We start from the raw sequence: 18,433 nt of genomic DNA, 5'->3' as shown, positions 1-18,433 counted from the left end.
GTTATTTGCTTCTGATAGGGCTTTCAAGAGGGAACTAGATAGAAACTTGAGCAAAAATGATTTGCAGGACCATGCACAAAAAGTGAGTGAATGAAAATGATGGGATTTTCTACCAGGAGACAGCACTGCCTCCTCCTGTGCAGTAACAATTTAATGATTCAGTTCTATGATTTAGCAATGGAAATACTAGCAGATGTCCTGAAACATATTGATATGTTGAGGGAAGCAAGGGAAGAAATTGATTTTTGTATCTTCCTTAGCCATGGGTGAGGTACTGGAAGACTGGAAGATGGCTAATGTTGTGCCTTTATTTAAGAAGGCCTGCAAGGTCAAGCCAGGGAACTACTGGCCAGTGAGCCTAACATCTGTGGTGGGTAGGTTACTGGAGGAGATTCTGAGAGAGAAAATCTATCTGCATTTGGAAAGGGCTGAATAGGGGTAGTCAGCATGGCTTTGTGCATGGGAAATCATGTCTCACAAACTTAATTGAGTTCTTTTAAAAGTGACCAAGAGGATTGACAAGGGCAGGGTAGTGGATGTTGTCTACATGTATTTTAGGAAGGCTTTTAGCATGGTCCCACATGGTAGACTGGTCTGGACGGCGAGATCATATAGGATACAGGTTGAGCTAGCCAGTTGGCTTGGTAGAAGGAGTCAGTGGGTGGTAGTGCAGGATTGTTTTTCAGACTGGAGACCTGTGACCAGTGATGTTCCACAGTGATCAGTGCTGTTTGTCATATATTTTAATGATTTAGATGAGAATGTAGGTGGCATGATTAGTAAGTTTATGGATGACACCAAAATTGGTGGTACAGTGGACAGTGAAAAAGGTTGTCTAAGGTTACAACAGAATCAGGTTTATTATCACTGACATATGTCATGAAATTTGTTGTTTTGTGGCAGCAGTACAGTGCAGGACATAAAAATTACTATAAGTTACAAAATAAAATAAATTGTGCAAAACAGGAATAATGAGGTAGTGTTCATGGGTTCATGGACTATTAAGAAATCTGATGGCAGAGGGGAAGAAGCTGTTCCTGAAACTTTGAATGTGGGTCTTCAGACTCCTGTACCTCCTCCCCGATGGTAGTAATGTGAAGAGGGCATATCCTGTATGGTGAGGGTCCTTAATGATGGATGCCACTCTTGAGGATGTCCTCGATGGCAGGGAGGGTTGTGTCCATGATGGAGCTGGCTAAGTCTACAACCCTCTGCAGCCTCTTTTGATCCTACACATTGGAGCCTCCATACCAGGCAGTGATGCAGTCAGAATGCTCTCCACTGCACATATGTAGAAATTTGCAAGAGTCTTTGGTACATACCAAATCTCTTCAAACTTCTAATGAAGTAGAGCCACTGATGTGCTTTCTGTGTGATTGTATCAATGTGTTGGGTCCAAGATAGATCCTCGGTGAGATGTTGATGCCCAGGAACTTGAATCTGCTCACCCTTTCCACCACTGACCCCTTAATGAAGACTGGTGTGTGTTCTCCTGACTTCCCCTTCCTGGAGTCCACAATCAATTCCTTGGTCTTGCTGACATTGAGTGCACATTTGCTGTTGCAACACCACTCAACCAGCTGATCTATCTCACTCCTGTATGTCTCCTCATCGCCATCTGAGATTCTGCCAACAACAGTGGTGTCATCGGTGAACTTATAGATGGCATTTGAGCTGTGCCTGGTGACACAGTCTTGAGTGTAGACAGAGTAAAGCAGTGGGATAAGCAGGCATCCTTGAGGTGCACCTACGTTGATTGTCAGTGAGGATTGTCTGTGTTGATTGTCTGCGATTACTACCGATCCGCACTGACTGTTGTCTCCCGATAAGGAAGTCGAGGATCCAGTTGCAGAGGGAGGTACAGAGACCCAGGTTTTGAAGCTTGTTGATTAGTTCTGAGGGGATGATGGTGTTGAATGCCAAGGTGTAATCGATAAACAGCAGCCTGACGTATGTTTTGCAGTTGTCTAGGTGCTCCAGAGCCGAGTGGAGAGCCAGTGAGATTGTGTCCACTGTAGACCTGTTGTGGTGGTAGGCAAATTGCAGCGGGTCCAGGTTCTTGCTCAGGCAGGAGTTAATTCTAGCCATGACCAACCTCTCAAAGCACTCCATCACAGTAGATGTGAGTGCTACTGAGCAATAGTTGTTGAGGCAGCTCACACTGCTCTTCTTGGGCACCGGTATGATCGATGCCCTTTTGAAGCAGGTGGGAATCTCCGACTGCAGCAGTGAGAGGTTGAAGATGTCCTTGAACTCTTCAGCCAGTTGGTTGGCATAGATTTTCAGTACCCTGCCAGGTACACTGTTGGGGTCCGACACCTTGTGATCTAGATCAACTGGGAAAGTGGGCAAAGGAATGGCAGATAAAATTTATCTCAGATAAGTGAAAAGTGATGCATTTTGGGAAGTTAAACCAGGGCAGGGCTTAGTCAATAAACAACAGGGCTCTGGGGAGTTTTGTAGAACAGAGAGACCTAGGGGTACAAGTACATAGTTCCCTTAAAGTAGCGACACAGGTAGACAAAGTGGCGAAGAACACGTGCAGCAGGCTTGGCTGCATCAGCTTAGGTACTGAGTATAAGAGTTGGGATGTCATGTTACAGTTGTATAGACTGTTGGTAAGACCGCACCTGGAATATTGTGTGCAGTTCTGGTCACCATATTAAAGGAAGGATGCGATTAAGCTCGAGAGGGTACAGAAAAGATTTTACAAGGATGTTGCCTGTACAGGATGGCTTGAGTTATGAGGAATCGTTTATAAAATAATGGGGGCATAGATGACGTGGATGGTTAGTCTCTTTTCCCAGGGTAGGGGAGTCTAAAACCAGAGGGCATAGGCTTAAGGTGAGAGGGGAAAGACTTATAGGGGACCTGAGAGGCAAGTTTTACCACATACAGGGTGGTGTGTATATGGAACGAGCTGCCACAGGAATTGGTAGAGATGGGTACAATTACAACATTCAACAGACATTTCGATAGGTTCATGGATAGGAAAGGTTTAGAGGTATATGGGCCAAATGCAGGCAAATAGGACTAGCTCAGTAAGGCACCTTGGTTGGCATGGGCGTGTTGGACTAAAGGGTCTGTTTCCATGCTGTATAACTCTATGATTCAGATTTGAAGCCAGTAAACTGACCTTAATTGAGAAGATTAACTGCTATATCACACTCACCTACAATTTTCAGCAACTTTACTGATTGGAGACATTAGATGAGTAGTTGGTTAGTCACTGCACAAAAAAAAGACACCTACAAGCAAATAAAAGAGACATATTTTTGCTCCATTTTGTGCTTGTCAAAATCAGCAAGGAAGCTACATTGTGGTTGATTTTGGCCTGGTTGAAGTAGTTACAAATATATGTTTAATGAAAAGTTAGAGGTTTGAGTGGGTGGGGACTGATCAAGAGTTTAGTAAACCATCCAACATGCATCAAAGAATCCAAATAAACCCAGAAGAGTCCAGATGAAGGGTCTTGACCCAAAACGTCGACTGTCCATTTTCCTCCAAATTCTACCTGACCTGTTGAGTTCCTCCAGCATCTCATATGTTGCTCCATATTCCACCATCTGCAGTCTGTTGTGTCTCAACGAATCTAATACCTGACAGATTTTAAAGCACCTAACTTCTAGCAGTTGCTTATGATTGCCTAAAATTCACAGAATCTGAGATCATATTTTCCTTCAATTTAAGAACTCTCACTGCAAATGTCCATTGTTTGTGTCCATTTGGTCACCAGACGAAGCGATTGCACTCTGCTGCCGATTTAACCCAGGGATTCTGTACTAAATGGAATGTACCAAACTGATTGAAAAAAATCCATTTTAATTGCTACTAATGCTTTGCTTATGTTTTTACCACATAAAGATTTAGGCTGAGAAATAGTCCCAATATTTCCAGGCCCTGCTTACAGCTAATTCATCTCATGCAGTATTATATGTCCTCAAATACTTTGAATTTTGTGCATTATAAATAATTTTTCATATTGCTGGAATTGCCTTTATGCCTATCATCACTTTTGCTGTGCAGACACCTGCAAAAAATCAGTAGCATGCTCCATTAAGTATGGAGCATCCACAATGCTTTCTTTCCGCAGCAGTCCAAAGTGCACTATTTGTGGGAATCCCACTGTATTCGTTACAGCATTCACATTCGTTACAGCATTCACTTTCCTGTAATCTGTGCAAAATTGAACGGTTCCATCAGGTTTAGGCACAATAACACAGGGCGACACATCCTCTCCAATGTGCATTTGTAACGTTTGATCTGAATTGGATGCGTCCCCCCACCCCCCAACCCTGCCATGAGACAGAGATGTAATGAAGCCCATGCTACCATCCAAACCACAGTGCAACACATAATTTGGTGTACCACAGGGGTTGGTGTTGGGACCCTCGCTATTTGTTATATACATTAATGACCTAAATGCAAATTAGGGGATATGAGTAAATTTGCAGTTGACATGAAGATTGATGGTGTTATTGATGACAACAAGAGAATGATATTGATAACACAGGCAGAGAAATGGCAAATACATTTAATGGAAGCACTAATAAGGCTAGAATACCCATAATGAACCTTCATACCTGAAGAAATACTGAGGAAAGGAGGGACTTTGGTACACATTTCCAAGGATCTCAGAAGCTGATAGGGTAGTTAAGAAGGCACATGGAAAACTTCCCTTCATTACCTAGGGCATAGAATATAAGAAAAGGGAAGTTATGGTGCAATCATATGAAACATTAGATCATAGCTAGGGCACCCTGTGTAGTTCTGGTCACCACACTGTGGGAAGGATGTAATTACTCTGGAGGGGTACAGAGGAGATTCACCAGAATGTTGCTTGGGATGGAGCATTTTAGTTATAAGAGACTGGATGGACTGAGTTTGTCTTATTTGGAGTAAATAAGGTTGAGTGGTGACCAGACTGAGGTAGACAAAATTATGAGGTGCATAGGTAGGGTAAATAGTGAGAAACATTTTGCCATAGCAGATGTGTCTGTAATCAGAAGGCACAACTCTAAGGTAAGGAGTAGAAGATTTATAGGGGATTTAAGGAAGTATATTTTCACCTTAGTATGACTAATATATGGAATGCATGCTGAAGGGGAGGTGGAGGCAGGTACTCTAATTTTTGACAAGTATTTACATGAGCACCAGAAATGCCATATAAAGATGAGCCAGGTGCCATAAAATAGGATTAGTATGGATAAATATCTAATGACCAGCAAAGAGGTGATGGACTGAAGGGCCTGTTTCTGTGCTGTATCACTTTAAGAATAGAGAATAACAGGCTACACTGAGATTGTTTGTTTGGAGCAAAAGGAAGCTGAAGGGTCAATTGAGGCCCAGATAGTAGCCTAAAGGGGGGCAGGGGAAGCAAGATAGGTTTGAGTTAATTGTCAGAAGGATTGGTAAGGAGTCAAGGAAAATACAAATCTCTAAAGGAGTAGTGGGGGTCTGGAATTGATTGCCTTAAGATTGTGGAGACAAAAACTATCATAACATTTAAAAAAGCACTTGGATGAACATTTGAGGAAGTTTGGATTATGCACTGGCAAAAGGGATTAACCTAACAAGTCTGTTTTTGGCCAGCATGCATTGAGTTGTGGAATCATACAGCATGGAAACAAGCCCTGCAGTCACCTGTGCATCAACCATGTATTTATACCAATCCTATATTAATCTTATTTTATTCTCTCCACATGCCAACCACCCTCACCAAATTCTACTACTCACCTAAACACTAGGGGCAATTTACTAACCTGCACATCTTTTGGATATGGGGGAAAACTGGGGCACCTGAAGGAAACACACACAGTCACAGAGAGAAGGTGCAAACTCCACACAGACTGTTCCCAAGGTCAGGATTGAATCAGTTTTTCTAACACTGTAAGGAAACGACTGTACCAGCTGCACCACTATTTTGCTGGGCTGAATGTCCTCCTTTGTGCTGGAAATTTCTATGGTATGAAGCTAAGGGCTATCAAAATGAGTTTGGATGGTTAAAGACAAAGGCTCTAAAGATGCCTCCTCAAAGTTGCCTGTGTGGTTTGAAGGACCAAGAGATCACCATTTCAAACCTCAAAAAGTTGTCACATTTTTCAAAGATTTCTATTCTTTGTACTTCAATAAGAGTGTAATTAACAGAATTACAGCACTGTCCCCCTAACCACCCACCACCCCCCCCCCCCCCCCCAAGCTCGTAGACACAATGGGATTCCTCAAGTTCACTTGTCAGGATTGACAAGAGACTGCAGATGCTGGAATCAGGAGCAAAAACAACCAAACTGCTGGAAGAGCTCAGCGGGTCAGGCAGTATCTGTGAGGGAAATATACATTCGAAGTTTTGGATTGAGACCCTGACATAGATGGGAGATGGTCTTGTTGCAGTCCAGGTACTTCCAGATTGATTGTTCGCCGAGACCTTCAGTGACAGGTAAGCAAAGCAAAGTGTGGCGTGACTTTGAGGGGAATATTAAAATCCAGATTTAAACCATCAAAGTATTTTATCTTGGTGCTTATTTTGGATTTTATTTGAGAATGATAACATCCCATGATATAGGCATTTTTTTCTCCGACCTCTTCCCCCCCCTTCTCTTCCTTCACCTAAGGCACCACTTCCCCTCCCCCCATATCCCTTCCTCCCTCCCCCACATCTCTTCCCCCCCTCCCCTCTCCATATCTCTTCCCCCCCCCCAAATCGCTTCCTTCACCTCAGGCACCACTTCCCCCCCTCCTATCTCTCCGTTCACATCAAGCACCGCACCCCACTTCTACAGCTTCCCCCCTACTTGCCTTCTTCTTCCGCTCCCCGCAGGCTGCAGCATCACGTGGTCTAGCGTCACATCCGCGCTCTCTCTCTCTCTCTCTCTCTCTGGCAGCCATCTTGCTGGGCTCCTCGTGTGTGCGCCCTCAGCCGCGGGTGTGTGCGGAGCCTCTCACGCTTGGTACCGCCACGGCCCCGGGAGTTCCACACCACGCAAGGTAACGTAGCAACCCAACGCTTGAAAATCGGGCTGGATGGTGGAAGGTCTGGCTGAGGAGACAGGCGAAGAAACGTGCTTGTCCGCCGGCCAGTGGGGTGGGCCCAGGCGCTGCGGTCCCCGAGGCTCGGCTGCGGGAGCGGCTCCTCCGGCGCTTCCCAGCCACTCCGTGTGGGGCAAAGGCTTCGGCCACCGCTCTCGGTGCTCGCCGCTCGACGTGGGCCCGAGTTAGAACCCAATCCCGATCAGGGAACAGGACAGGATGGGACAGTGCGCGTTTCTAGGGAGGGGGCTTCACCAGTGTGTCTTTTTATGTTTCATGAACTATTTTCTGTTAATAATGTGACCACTTTCACGTATCGTCGCTAAAAATTGTGGGAATTGTATCTATACTTCGCTGCAAAGTGTAATTTTGATTGACTGGATTCGACTTCCTAGCTCCCTTTGTTTTAGCTTCTCGTCCAAAAATGTTAGGTATTTGTCATATATCGAAAATGCGGAAAGGCTGGCAGCATCCGTGGCGAGAATAGTGTTAACGTTTCGGGTCGATTACCTTTCATAGCTCTTTGTAAAGGAACAGTAAGGGCAAGAAAAAAACATTGAGTTGTATATCGGTCCCCAAACAGGAGCAGTAATGTAGGCTATAGTTTAAATCAAGAAGTTAAAGGTGCATGTGATGTTGGCAATACAATGGGGGACCTTAATCTGCATGTAGATTGAGCAAAATAATAATAACATGGAGAATGAAATTTTGGAAAGTATAATACATGGTTGTCCAGATCAATATGTTCATAAACCAATGAGAGATAGGGTATTTTAGATTTTAACATAAATTGGAGTGGGACATTGGACGCTCAGTCCTATTCTTTTGTTCACTAAGATCATGACTTCTACTTCATTTCCTGCCCTGTCCCATATCCCTTCATCATCAAATATTCAGAAATCTATTGATTTTTTTGAATGCAATCAATGAATGACCTGTCACTGCCTCCAGGGTAGGAAATTCAGAAGAATCATCACAGAGCAAAGAAATACCTCTGCATTTTAGTCCTAACTCATTTGGAGGCTGTCCTAGGTTCCTTAGCTGTGTATCCACCCTATTGAGCCCTCTAAATGCTGCATGTTTCAATCTGTTAGGTCACCTCATTCTTCTAAACTTTTGAGAATAGAGGACTACCCTAATCTCCTATAATAGACTCGGTAGTCTTGGAACCTTCGCTACACTCCCTCTTTTATAAGCAAGGAGACCAAAATTGTATATAAGTTTCCAAGTATGGTGTCACCAAAGCCCTATGTAATTGTAATAAGACATCTTTATTCTTGTGCTCAAATATTTTTGCCATAAATACCAATATAAATGCAGCTGTATGTTACCTTTCACTGACTTGTGTACAGGGATACTTGAGCCCCTTTGGGCATCAACACTTCACAATCTCTCACGCTTTATATAATAAAATACTTGGCATGTTTTTCATCTAAAGTGGATAATGTCAAATATTTCCACATTGTACTTCATCTGCCATGTTGTCCACTAACTCAGCTTGTCTGTATCCCTGCCATTACTCTTTATGTCTCCATCGCCTCTCGCTTTTCTACTTCGTTTTCTTTCATCAGCGAACTTGAAATGTTATATGTGGTCCCATCTGCCAAATTGCTGATATCTATATAGTTTATGAATAGTTGGGGTATAGTCTGATCTATGTCCATAGATCCTTAAAGGTGGCAGGGCAAGTAGATATGATTCAAAAGGCACATGGAATGCTTTCCTGTAGTAGCTGAAGTATTGAGTAGAAGGGGGGGGAGGATATGCTCCAGTTGTATATAAGCCTTTTTTGGCCATGGCTTGAGTATTGTATGTTGTTTTAGTCACTACATTGCAAGGAAGTTATAATCTCACTAGAGAAGTTGCAAAAGATTTGAGAACCTTCCAGCCCTGGTAACATTGTAGCTATGTGGAAAGATGGAATAGAATGGTGTTTTCTTTGATCACAAGAGATTGAGGGGAGACTTAAGGTGTATAAAATTGGTGGTGGTGGGAGGGTGGTGCTGGATAAACTTCACCTTGCAGAGAAGGCATAGATTTAAAGTGATTGGAGGGAATAGAGTGGGGATGAGAACTTTTTCAACCAAATGGAGCTTGGGGTCTGGAACTTTCTTCCTCTTTCATTCTTTTAGGTATTTAAAATGTCCCTGGATGTGTACCTACAGTGCTACATTATCAACTCCTGGAAGGTGGGGTTAAGTTAGTTGCTCTTTCTTGTTCAACACAGACATGATGGGCTGAATGGTCGTCCGTGTCAGATTTTCCATGATTTGGTTATAAGTTTGACTATATTTCCGACAATTTAGGTGGAAGTCAGGTGAACATAAAGGTAAAACTTAGGAAAATGTTTTATTTATTTTGTCTCATAATTTTTAAACTTGTTATCACAGATGAAAGAAACAATAATGAATCAAGAAAAACTAGCCAAACTGCAAGCCCAAGTACGCATTGGTGGAAAGGTAAGATATTTCAGAAGATCTTCTGTTTCAGCTTAACTTTTGAAAAACATTTCATTATCAGGTGACTGATGTTTGGATGATTTGTTCTCAGAATTAAGTTGACTACAAGATTATTTTTTCTAAGATGATGTTGGGATAAAAATTGCGAAAAATATTCTCTAAGTAATAAAGAATGTTGAGGTATTTTCAATATGTTAAAACATTCAACATGTGTCAAATGGGTACAATCAGGTGAAATTTCATGATAAGACACTTTAATGGCAACTAAAAGTTTGAAGTGGGAATTCTTAAGTTTGAAGCCAAGGCAGCTGAAAACCTGATTGGGAATGGTAGAGTGATGAAAACTCGGAGTGTACACAAACCCAGAATTGGAGGAATGCAGAGGTGCTGTAAGGGTGGGTGGCGGGGTTAGAAATGCAAAGGGAGGTGAAGCCATGAGGGATTTGAAGATCTATGAATTGTTATTGTGCTATAGATAGGCCAGGAACCAGTGTCGGTTGGTGAGAGAATGGTTTAGATTTAGAAGAAAAAAATTGCTGAAAATATACTAGGTCATTTTTTATTAAGAAGCACTATTGGTTTATCTACTCTTGTATAATTTAAACTAAATTTGTAGAAAATCTTTGAATATTATCCATCTTTTGCATTTATTTGAGAGACTAGTAATTGGTGGATAACTTTAAGAAATTAATGATAACATTTTTAGGTAGTCAATTAAATATTTTTCAGTTTGATGAAATTGCATAACTATGCAGTTGCTTTTTAGCTTTAAAGAATAACTGAACATTTTAGGAAATTAGGTAGGAAAAAAATTGTGATCAGTGGTTGGTAACGTGGACTGCAAGATTCTTCAAATTCAGTAGAAAGTCAGGCCAATGTTGCCAGTATTGAAGCCCTAGTTAGACTTACTATTTCCTCAAGCCCAGCATTGGTCTCCCAAAGCAGACATTCTATTCCAAGCTGTATCATGGGGAGAGATTGAGTGGACAGAGGTAAAGGTTCAAAGATGTGCTCAAAGCCTCCTCAAAGAAATGAAAATTCTCCAGTAACTCCTAGGAATCTCTGGATCACAATAGATCAAAGTGGAGAAGAAGCAATTGGGATGGTATTGAGAACCTCGAGTCCAATGCTTTGGTAGCACATAGAAATGGAAGGAGTGGACCATCTTGCATATTACACATCTACCTGCCTTGTTGACCACCTCCTGCCACATCTTTGGAAGAATAAGGTTTCCACATGGGCCTCATTAGCAACCACAAAACCAAAGTGGAATTAAGCCATTTTTAATCCCGAAGTATCACCTAAGTAAACATAATATTAACCACATAGCAAGTTAATGTGTATCTTAATTTTGATATTTTTAAATTACACAGCAGCTTAGAAGCTTAATGTACACATTTGGAGAGTATAGATTTTTGTTATTGTCACTTCTTTGTCCCAGGTCTTGCATTGAGGCAATTGAGCTTATTTTGGAGCAACATTGAAGGTATAGCTTTGCAGTTAGGGTGCTTTTGATAATGTCAAAAACATGCTCCATGTCTGTCATCCCTCAAATTTCCTTGCAGCTTTTTGTTTTACTTTAACGTCTTCGTTAAGTTGTTTGAGCCCTGTGTGCCACAAGGTCACAAGATAAAGGAGCAGAAGTAGGCCATTCGGCCCATCGAATCTGCTCCATGAGCTATCTAGCCCCAATTTCCGGCCTTTTCTCCATATCCCTTGTTACAGACCAGGTTACTATTGGTGAATGTCCCTTTAAGATAGTGTGTGTGTGTGTGTGTGTGTGTGTGGCGTGATGACGACAACAAAATATATGGACATAATGACATTTTTGGAGCAGACAGTCGGAGTCAGTCAGAGGAGAACACCAGCCTGCTAGTCTCTATCGATGGATGAAAAACAATAACTGTGCCTGTCACTACAATCCACACATGGATTTTTGGAATAATCCAGAGGAGTCCACTTTGTCATTAACCTGTAGTGGGAAATGGGTATTTGTGTGGATGGCCACGATTCAAGTGCCTTTCAGGGTGGCAGATGCTTCGGAACGAAGCGGTGGAGTAGTCACTGCTGAGTAGACACTGAGGTATCGTATGAGTTCCAAAGTGAAACATTTGGATTTCGTAATTAGTCTCTATTTTCTCTCTACGTTTTGTCTTCAGTCAATGGTGGCTGTTGAAGAAGCCTTTGCTCACGTTTCACCTTACGGCTTGCTGAACTGAACTTTGAGAAGTATTCCTGGACTTGGAGTTTGGGAATTTGCCACACACACACTTTGAGTTTAGTTTTTGGGGTTAATGTTTAAGATCTAACACTTACTTCTAACATTCTAACATTTTTACTTTTATTTTTCTTATTATCATAAATAGTTATTAATAAAATAACACTTACACATGACTCGGTTTGTTTCTTTTGTTGCTGGAACATGACACCCTAGATACCTATCAATCTCCTCCTTAAACACCCCAAATAATCGGGCCTCCACAGCTGAATGTGGCAAAGAATTCCATAAATCCATGACCCTCTGGCTAAAGAAATTTCTCATTTCTGTTTTAAACGGGTACCCTCTAATTCTAAGACTGTGCCCTCTAGTCCTGGACAAGTGCCAACCCAGGACTTGTTGCCTATCTAACGTTAAAGAGGAGTGAACTATTGGGATTCAAGTTTATTTTGTATGCTGTTATGCAAGCTGCAGAACTACAGAAAATTATTGATTTAAGTACTCTTAATGTGTAAGAAAGATTTTGTATTGTACTCATTGGTAATTGATAAATGTTACAAGGTATCAGTATGGGCATTGTATCACCCCAGTATCTTTAAGTTTTGAGATAACTGGCGATTCGATGCCCTAGATAAAAGAGAAGCCTTCTGTTCAGTCTTCTAAAGTTTGAGGGTTGGATCGTTCCACTTCTTACATTAATTTCATTAAAATTTCAGACACAGCCATGCAGACTAAGCAAACACACTCCACTGTAAATTTAGCTTAACACTTCTGTAATTGTAGAATTATTATTTGGAAATGTCCTATTACACCTGTCCTGTAGAAACTCTTAGCACTGATTTAGTACAAATTGCCCTTTGCACTCCATCATGATACAGGTGTGAATTTTACATATACCCTTCAGTAATTGAGGAAATGGAACACTTGATGACTTATTTGCACATTAGTGAAATGTGATGTAGTCACTGTTTATGTAAATACAAAAGTTGGATGTATTACTCGTCATATAATCAGTTTGCAACTTTTCCAATTTCCATGGTGCCCAGCATTTATACTGGGAACTGCTTTTGCATCCTGTGTAGGTTTGACCTCGAGCAGGATCCATGAATGTATTCATTGAAAGGCTATTGTATTGCCATGAGGATGAGAACAAAATTGCATATTTTCAAATTATTTGTTTGCTTTAATGATTTTAAATTCTCAGAACACCTGAATTATCTTTTAAGAATTTTTAACAACTCTTGAATGCCTGCGACATTTGGAAGTTTTTTTAAATGACATTTGATAGATGACAAAGATGGGGACAGGGCCTTGATGCCTGTCATGGGATACATTGGGAGTTTTATGGTTTGGGCTCATTCTGAATTGTATACGTGTCTTAGTATACCGCACAGGACCTCATCACTCGGCTTTGAGGGAGCCTTGGCCCACAAGATTGGCCATGTGTATCTAAACCTGGTGAGATCAGGGAAAGGCGGAATTAGTGTACAAGTATACTTGTCGAGCCTTTGAAAACTTCCTTTAATAAAGACTTTTCCCAAATTTATCGTGCTGTAGATAAGTACTACATCAATTGAACATGAAAGGCTGGCATAGAAACAGCTATTTTGTCTTAAAAGATACTTCTGTACGTTGATCTTACTTTGAATACTACTTGCAGCCTTGAATTTAGAAAATTTTGTCTAGTCACTGCTGTACTTGTTTGGAATTTGGGGTTAATTTTCAGCAAATGAGGGTAATTTGGGAGTGTTTTGGTAGCTAGTGTCAGTTTAATAACTTCAAGTGTTAATTTCCATTTAATTATTTTTCTGATTTTTGTACCTAGGGTACTGCTCGCAGGAAGAAGAAGGTGGTACACAGAACTGCAACAGCAGATGACAAAAAGCTCCAGTTCTCTTTAAAGAAGCTTGGTGTGAATAATATTTCTGGTATTGAAGAGGTATTAAAATATGTTTGATCTTAGATTCTTTACATCTTGGAACCTTGTCCTAAAGTAAGACTACAGTTCCACTACCCTCAGGAGGTTTGAAAAATGTGTGCGTCTTGAAGATGAAAGTGGCTATTGTGTACATTTTCGCAACTTTTTAATATCCTTCTACAACCTGCCTCTTTCACCTCTTCAGTTTTAAGCAGTGAGTTGGTAGGTGGATGATCGTTGATTGACTTAATAGGCCGAGTGAGTTGAATTTGTCCCAATGGCTGTCCTCTCTTGCCCCTTCCCCCCACGCCCCCACCATGCTCCACGCTTAACTGGGTCAGATGCAATTGCTAAGGACAGTTTGCGGCAGCTGATTAACCTGCTGCCCACTGCATATGGAGGCAACTGGGGAAACCCACATGGTCACAGAGAACATGTAAATTCCACGGATCACCCAAGTTCAGGATCAAACTTCTGGAGCTATGAGGCAGCAGTGGTAACCACTGCATCACAGTGTTGCAATTCTGTGTATAACTCTGTGATAACAGGGCTTAACAACTCATTTAATCAGCAAGGGCAAGAATTACCATTCAATGGTTGCTACCTCTCTGCCTGGACAGGTGGAATCCTGGTGTGATTGAGATCTGCATTGAAATCGAGTGACAGCATCTTTGACTCAGTGTGACCGATTTAATGGACCAGTTTAAATCTGGGACTTAACTGGCAGCAGCTAAACACCAAACTATGTGACTTGATCTGGCACCTTTAGGGAATTGATGGCATCCAAGAACAGAAGCTGTCAAGCAGACGGAGCAGCCACTCATAATGAAGAATTCTGTCCGTAAACCAGGAAATTAAGAAGCAATAATTGTAGTCAATACTTTTATTAGTTTTATTTGGGTGAAAGCAAAATAAACATCAGTAAATTGGTTTATTATTGTCACGTGTATCAAGGTGCAATGAAAAATGTTGTTTTCAGTGTCATCCACACATCATTTCATCACATCAGTGCTTTAAGGTAGTACAAGGGAAACAATGACAGAATGCAGGATAAAGTGTTTTAGTTACAGAGGAAGTGCAGTGCAGGTAAACAGGTGCAACGAGGTAGATTGTGGGGTTAAGAGTCCATTTTATACCGTGCAGTAGTCCTATAACAGCGGGGTAGAAGCTGTCCTTGAGACTGGTGACATGTGCTTTCAGGCTTCCGACCAATTAAAGCTATTAAGGCAAACAACTTAGAGACCTAAGCTAGTAGTGTGCGAGGGAGAATAGAATAGAATGAAATGCAGATTGCATTAGATGTATTAAGGTAAGGGGTGTCTGACTAGACTGCTATGCTGTATCCATAATTGTTTTTAGTTAAAATTGAAATTTTCACTGCATAAGTGCTGTTTTGCCTTTCCATGATAGAGTAGGTTTTCTAATTTTTTTTGGCAGTTAGCATTAAAAATACTTAAATATTAAGCCTGATGTTAAAAATCGGGAAATGCTTGATAGTAACTCTATAATACTGAGTCTTTCTTCAATTAATGTAAATGCAGTTCCTTTCATTTTATAATGTTGCAGTAGAAACATTCTATTTGGGATCACTTCTAATTCATGAATGATGAGGTCCCATTCAAAATTAATAAAGATACTAATGAGTAATGGTGAACAGCAATGCAATTGGCACTGACATTTTGTAATCCAAATTAGAATTTGTGAGCATTGATAATCATGAATTTATTATAGGCCTTGTGCAGTGAAAACTATCTGTTTTTGTACTATAATTTTGCATAATTTTTTCATCTTTAAAATGTTAAATTTTAAAAAAATATTTTAAAAATCTTTCGCAGGTGAACATGTTCACAAACCAGGGAACAGTCATCCATTTTAATAATCCTAAAGTTCAGGCTTCACTTGCTGCAAATACATTTACGATCACAGGACATGCAGAGACTAAGCAGCTGACTGAGATGCTGCCCAGTATCTTGAATCAACTTGGAGCTGATAGTCTGACTAGCTTGAGGCGGCTGGCAGAGTCTCTGCCTAAACAACGTAAGTATGCTGATCTTTGACCGTATTTGTACTTCACGGATGTTTTTAAACTATGGTGGGTTTTCAATAAATGTTTTCATGAATTTTAGCAAGTTAATTTGTGTTGGTTCAGTCACCCTTGCCAAAAATTCAGAATAATTGAGACTCACTTTTGTCATTTTTGTCTTGGTTGATTCAGTGCAAAATCTCGAAGTTCTAACTTGTGTATGTGACAGATGGCATTTCTGTGAGTTACTAAAGGTATTTGGAATTGTTAGGCATTAGCTTGGGACAACATATACCTGTTGCCAGTGAAACAATAAATCAGAAAGCCTGTCTGGAGAAAATAAGCAATATCATACAAAAAAATGTTTGGGTGTTGATCTGGATAAATCTGTCCAATAGAAGTAGGTTCAGTAATTTGAAAAGGGAATTGAATACCTAAACTAGGCAATGGAGCAGAAGGGTATGTGAGTGGGGACAGTTTTATTTTACTTTCAATGTGCTAGCACAGGCGTAATGAGCTGGAAGTTCTCTTTCCAGGTTTTGTTCTGCATTCAATTTAGTAACTAATATATTTGAGCTGTACTTCAATAGTCTAATTTCCTTCTGAAGGATAGCTTGCTTAAAATATATAATTATGATTTAAATAATGCTCACGTTTCACCAAATTGTTTGGTTTCAGCTGTGGACAGCAAAGCACCACTTGCTTCTGGTGAGGATGATGATGATGAAGTTCCAGGTAACTAAGAATGTGCTAATATTGAAATTAATAGGGGAAAATGAGGAGAGTTAACTGTTGTCTCAAATGTAACTTCAGTTGTTGGGAGGCATGCACATAGCACCTGTTTGATTTCTCCCCAAATAAAGTAAGTAGGGAAAGAATTGCTATTAGAACATAGAACAGTACAACACAGGAACAGGCCATTCGACCCACAATGTTATGCCGAACTAATTAAATTAGTAATCAAATGCCCAACTAAACTAATCCCTTCTGCCTACTCGTGTCCATATCCCTTTTTTTCCTGCTTATTCATGTGTCTAAGAGCTTCATGAATGCCTCTATCGTATTTGCCTCCACCACCACCCCGGCAGTGCATTCTACGCACCCACCACCCTGTATAGAAAAAAAAACTTGCCCTGTGCATGTCTTCTGAACTTAGCCCCTCTCACCTTAAATGCATGCCCTCTGGTATTAGATATTTCAATCCTGGGAAAAAGATACCGGCTGTCTACTCTACCTGTGCCTCTCATAATCTTATAAACCTCTATCAGATATCCCCTCGGCCTCTGCTGCTCCAGAGAAAACAACCCATGTCCGTCCAACCTGTCCTTATAACATATGCCCTCTAATCCAAGCAGCATCCTGGTAAACCTCTACTGCACCCTCTCCAAAGCCTCCGCATGCTTCCTGGAACGGGGCGACCAGAATTGAATGCAATACTCCAGGTGCAGCTGAACCAGAGTTTTAGAAAGCTGCAACATAACTTCCTGACCCCTGAATGCAATTTCTCAACTAATAAAGGCAGGCATGCCATACACTACCTTTACCACCTGTGTGGCCACTTTCGGGGAACTGTGGGCTTGGACCCCAAGATCCCTCTGCACATCAACACTGTTAAGTGTCTTGCCATTAACAGTGTACTGTCCCTTTACATTTGATCTGCCAAAGTGCAACACTTCACATTTGACTGAGTTAAACTCCATCTGCCATTTCTCCGCTGATATCTGCAACTGATCTATATCCCACTGCATCCTTTGGCAGTCTTCTATGCTATCCACAACAACACCAATCTTCACGTCATTTGCAAACTTACTAACCCACCTATCTACATTTTCATCCAGATCATTCACACAGAGGTCCCAGTACTGATTGCTGCGGAACACCACTAGTCATAGACCTCTAGCCAGAATAAGTCCCATCAATCACTGCCCTCTGTTTTCGATGAGCAAGTGAATTCTGAATCCAAACAGCCAAGTTACTGTGGATCCCATGCATCTTAATCTTCTGGATGAGCCTCCCATGTCAAACACCTTACTAAAATCCATGTAGACAATATCTACGGTGCTACCTTCATCAATCACCTTCACCTGCTCAAAAAAACTCAAATCAAGTTAGTAAGACATGACTTGCCATGCTGACTGTCCCTAATTAGGCCATGGTTTTCCAAATGCTCTTAAATCCTATTCCTAAGAATCCTCTCCAGTAAGTACCACTGACTTGAGACTCACTGGTCTATAGTTTTCAGGATTATTCCTATTTTGCTTCTTGAATTGGCAACAAGTTATGTGTAATGGACATGTTTATTTCTATATATGACAGAATTTTGGTTGATAATACTTAAAAGCCACTGTTTGGCGCTCACATGATTGGTTCAGTATTCAATTTCTGCTGTCTAAATGGTGATTCTTGTTTCTTGTAGATCTTGTTGAGAACTTTGATGAGGCTTCAAAGGATGAAGCAAACTGAACTGAAGTTGACACCTGAGGATGACGTGAAGTTGAAATGGCTTTAGGGGGCTGCTATTTGTATTAGTTTTTATTTTGCTTTTGTAATCTTACAGTTTTGTACTGTTACACATAAGTTTGCAGTCATGTGATTTGGTTATCCTGTTATTTTTGTTACTTGTAGCAGCTCTTCTAATGCTGAATCATGCAGTTGGAATCTACCAACTTTGCAGCCTGGTTTAAAATAGAAATTCTGAACTGAATCTAGCTCTGTGGATTGGAGTGGAAATAAAGGAGAAAAGTGTCTATTTTGGTCTATTTAATTGTGGATTATAAAAATGAGCAGTT

General features: G+C 40.9%; 1 protein-coding gene, 1 long non-coding RNA gene and 1 other non-coding gene across 3 annotated transcripts; 2 read left to right on the top strand and 1 right to left on the bottom strand.

Annotated features, from left to right (window-relative positions):
• Positions 1–861: 861 nt before the first annotated feature.
• On the bottom strand, positions 862–4,689 carry LOC127572678 (uncharacterized). The gene is made up of 3 exons (XR_007956652.1): positions 4,584–4,689; positions 3,173–3,248; positions 862–2,336 (listed from the first exon to the last, which is right to left on the bottom strand). It is a non-coding gene; the product is annotated as an uncharacterized LOC127572678 (long non-coding RNA).
• A 2,139-nt stretch (positions 4,690–6,828) lies between these two features.
• On the top strand, positions 6,829–18,391 carry btf3 (basic transcription factor 3). Its single transcript, XM_052019413.1, has 6 exons — positions 6,829–6,984; positions 9,417–9,485; positions 13,529–13,642; positions 15,457–15,658; positions 16,323–16,379; positions 18,061–18,391. Exons 2-6 carry the CDS (start codon positions 9,417–9,419, stop codon positions 18,105–18,107), a joined length of 489 nt encoding a protein of 162 aa, XP_051875373.1. The 5' UTR covers positions 6,829–6,984; the 3' UTR covers positions 18,108–18,391.
• Positions 12,274–12,401, top strand: LOC127572991 (small Cajal body-specific RNA 24). Its single transcript, XR_007956731.1, has one exon. It is a non-coding gene; the product is annotated as a small Cajal body-specific RNA 24 (non-coding RNA).
• Positions 18,392–18,433: the final 42 nt, after the last annotated feature.

This window comes from Pristis pectinata, chromosome 7 (genome assembly GCF_009764475.1).
Source record: "Pristis pectinata isolate sPriPec2 chromosome 7, sPriPec2.1.pri, whole genome shotgun sequence".
In the NCBI taxonomy this organism is placed as follows: Eukaryota; Metazoa; Chordata; class Chondrichthyes; order Rhinopristiformes; family Pristidae; genus Pristis; species Pristis pectinata.
Note: the sequence above shows the minus strand (reverse complement) of the source record. Positions and strands in the feature narration are given on the sequence as shown.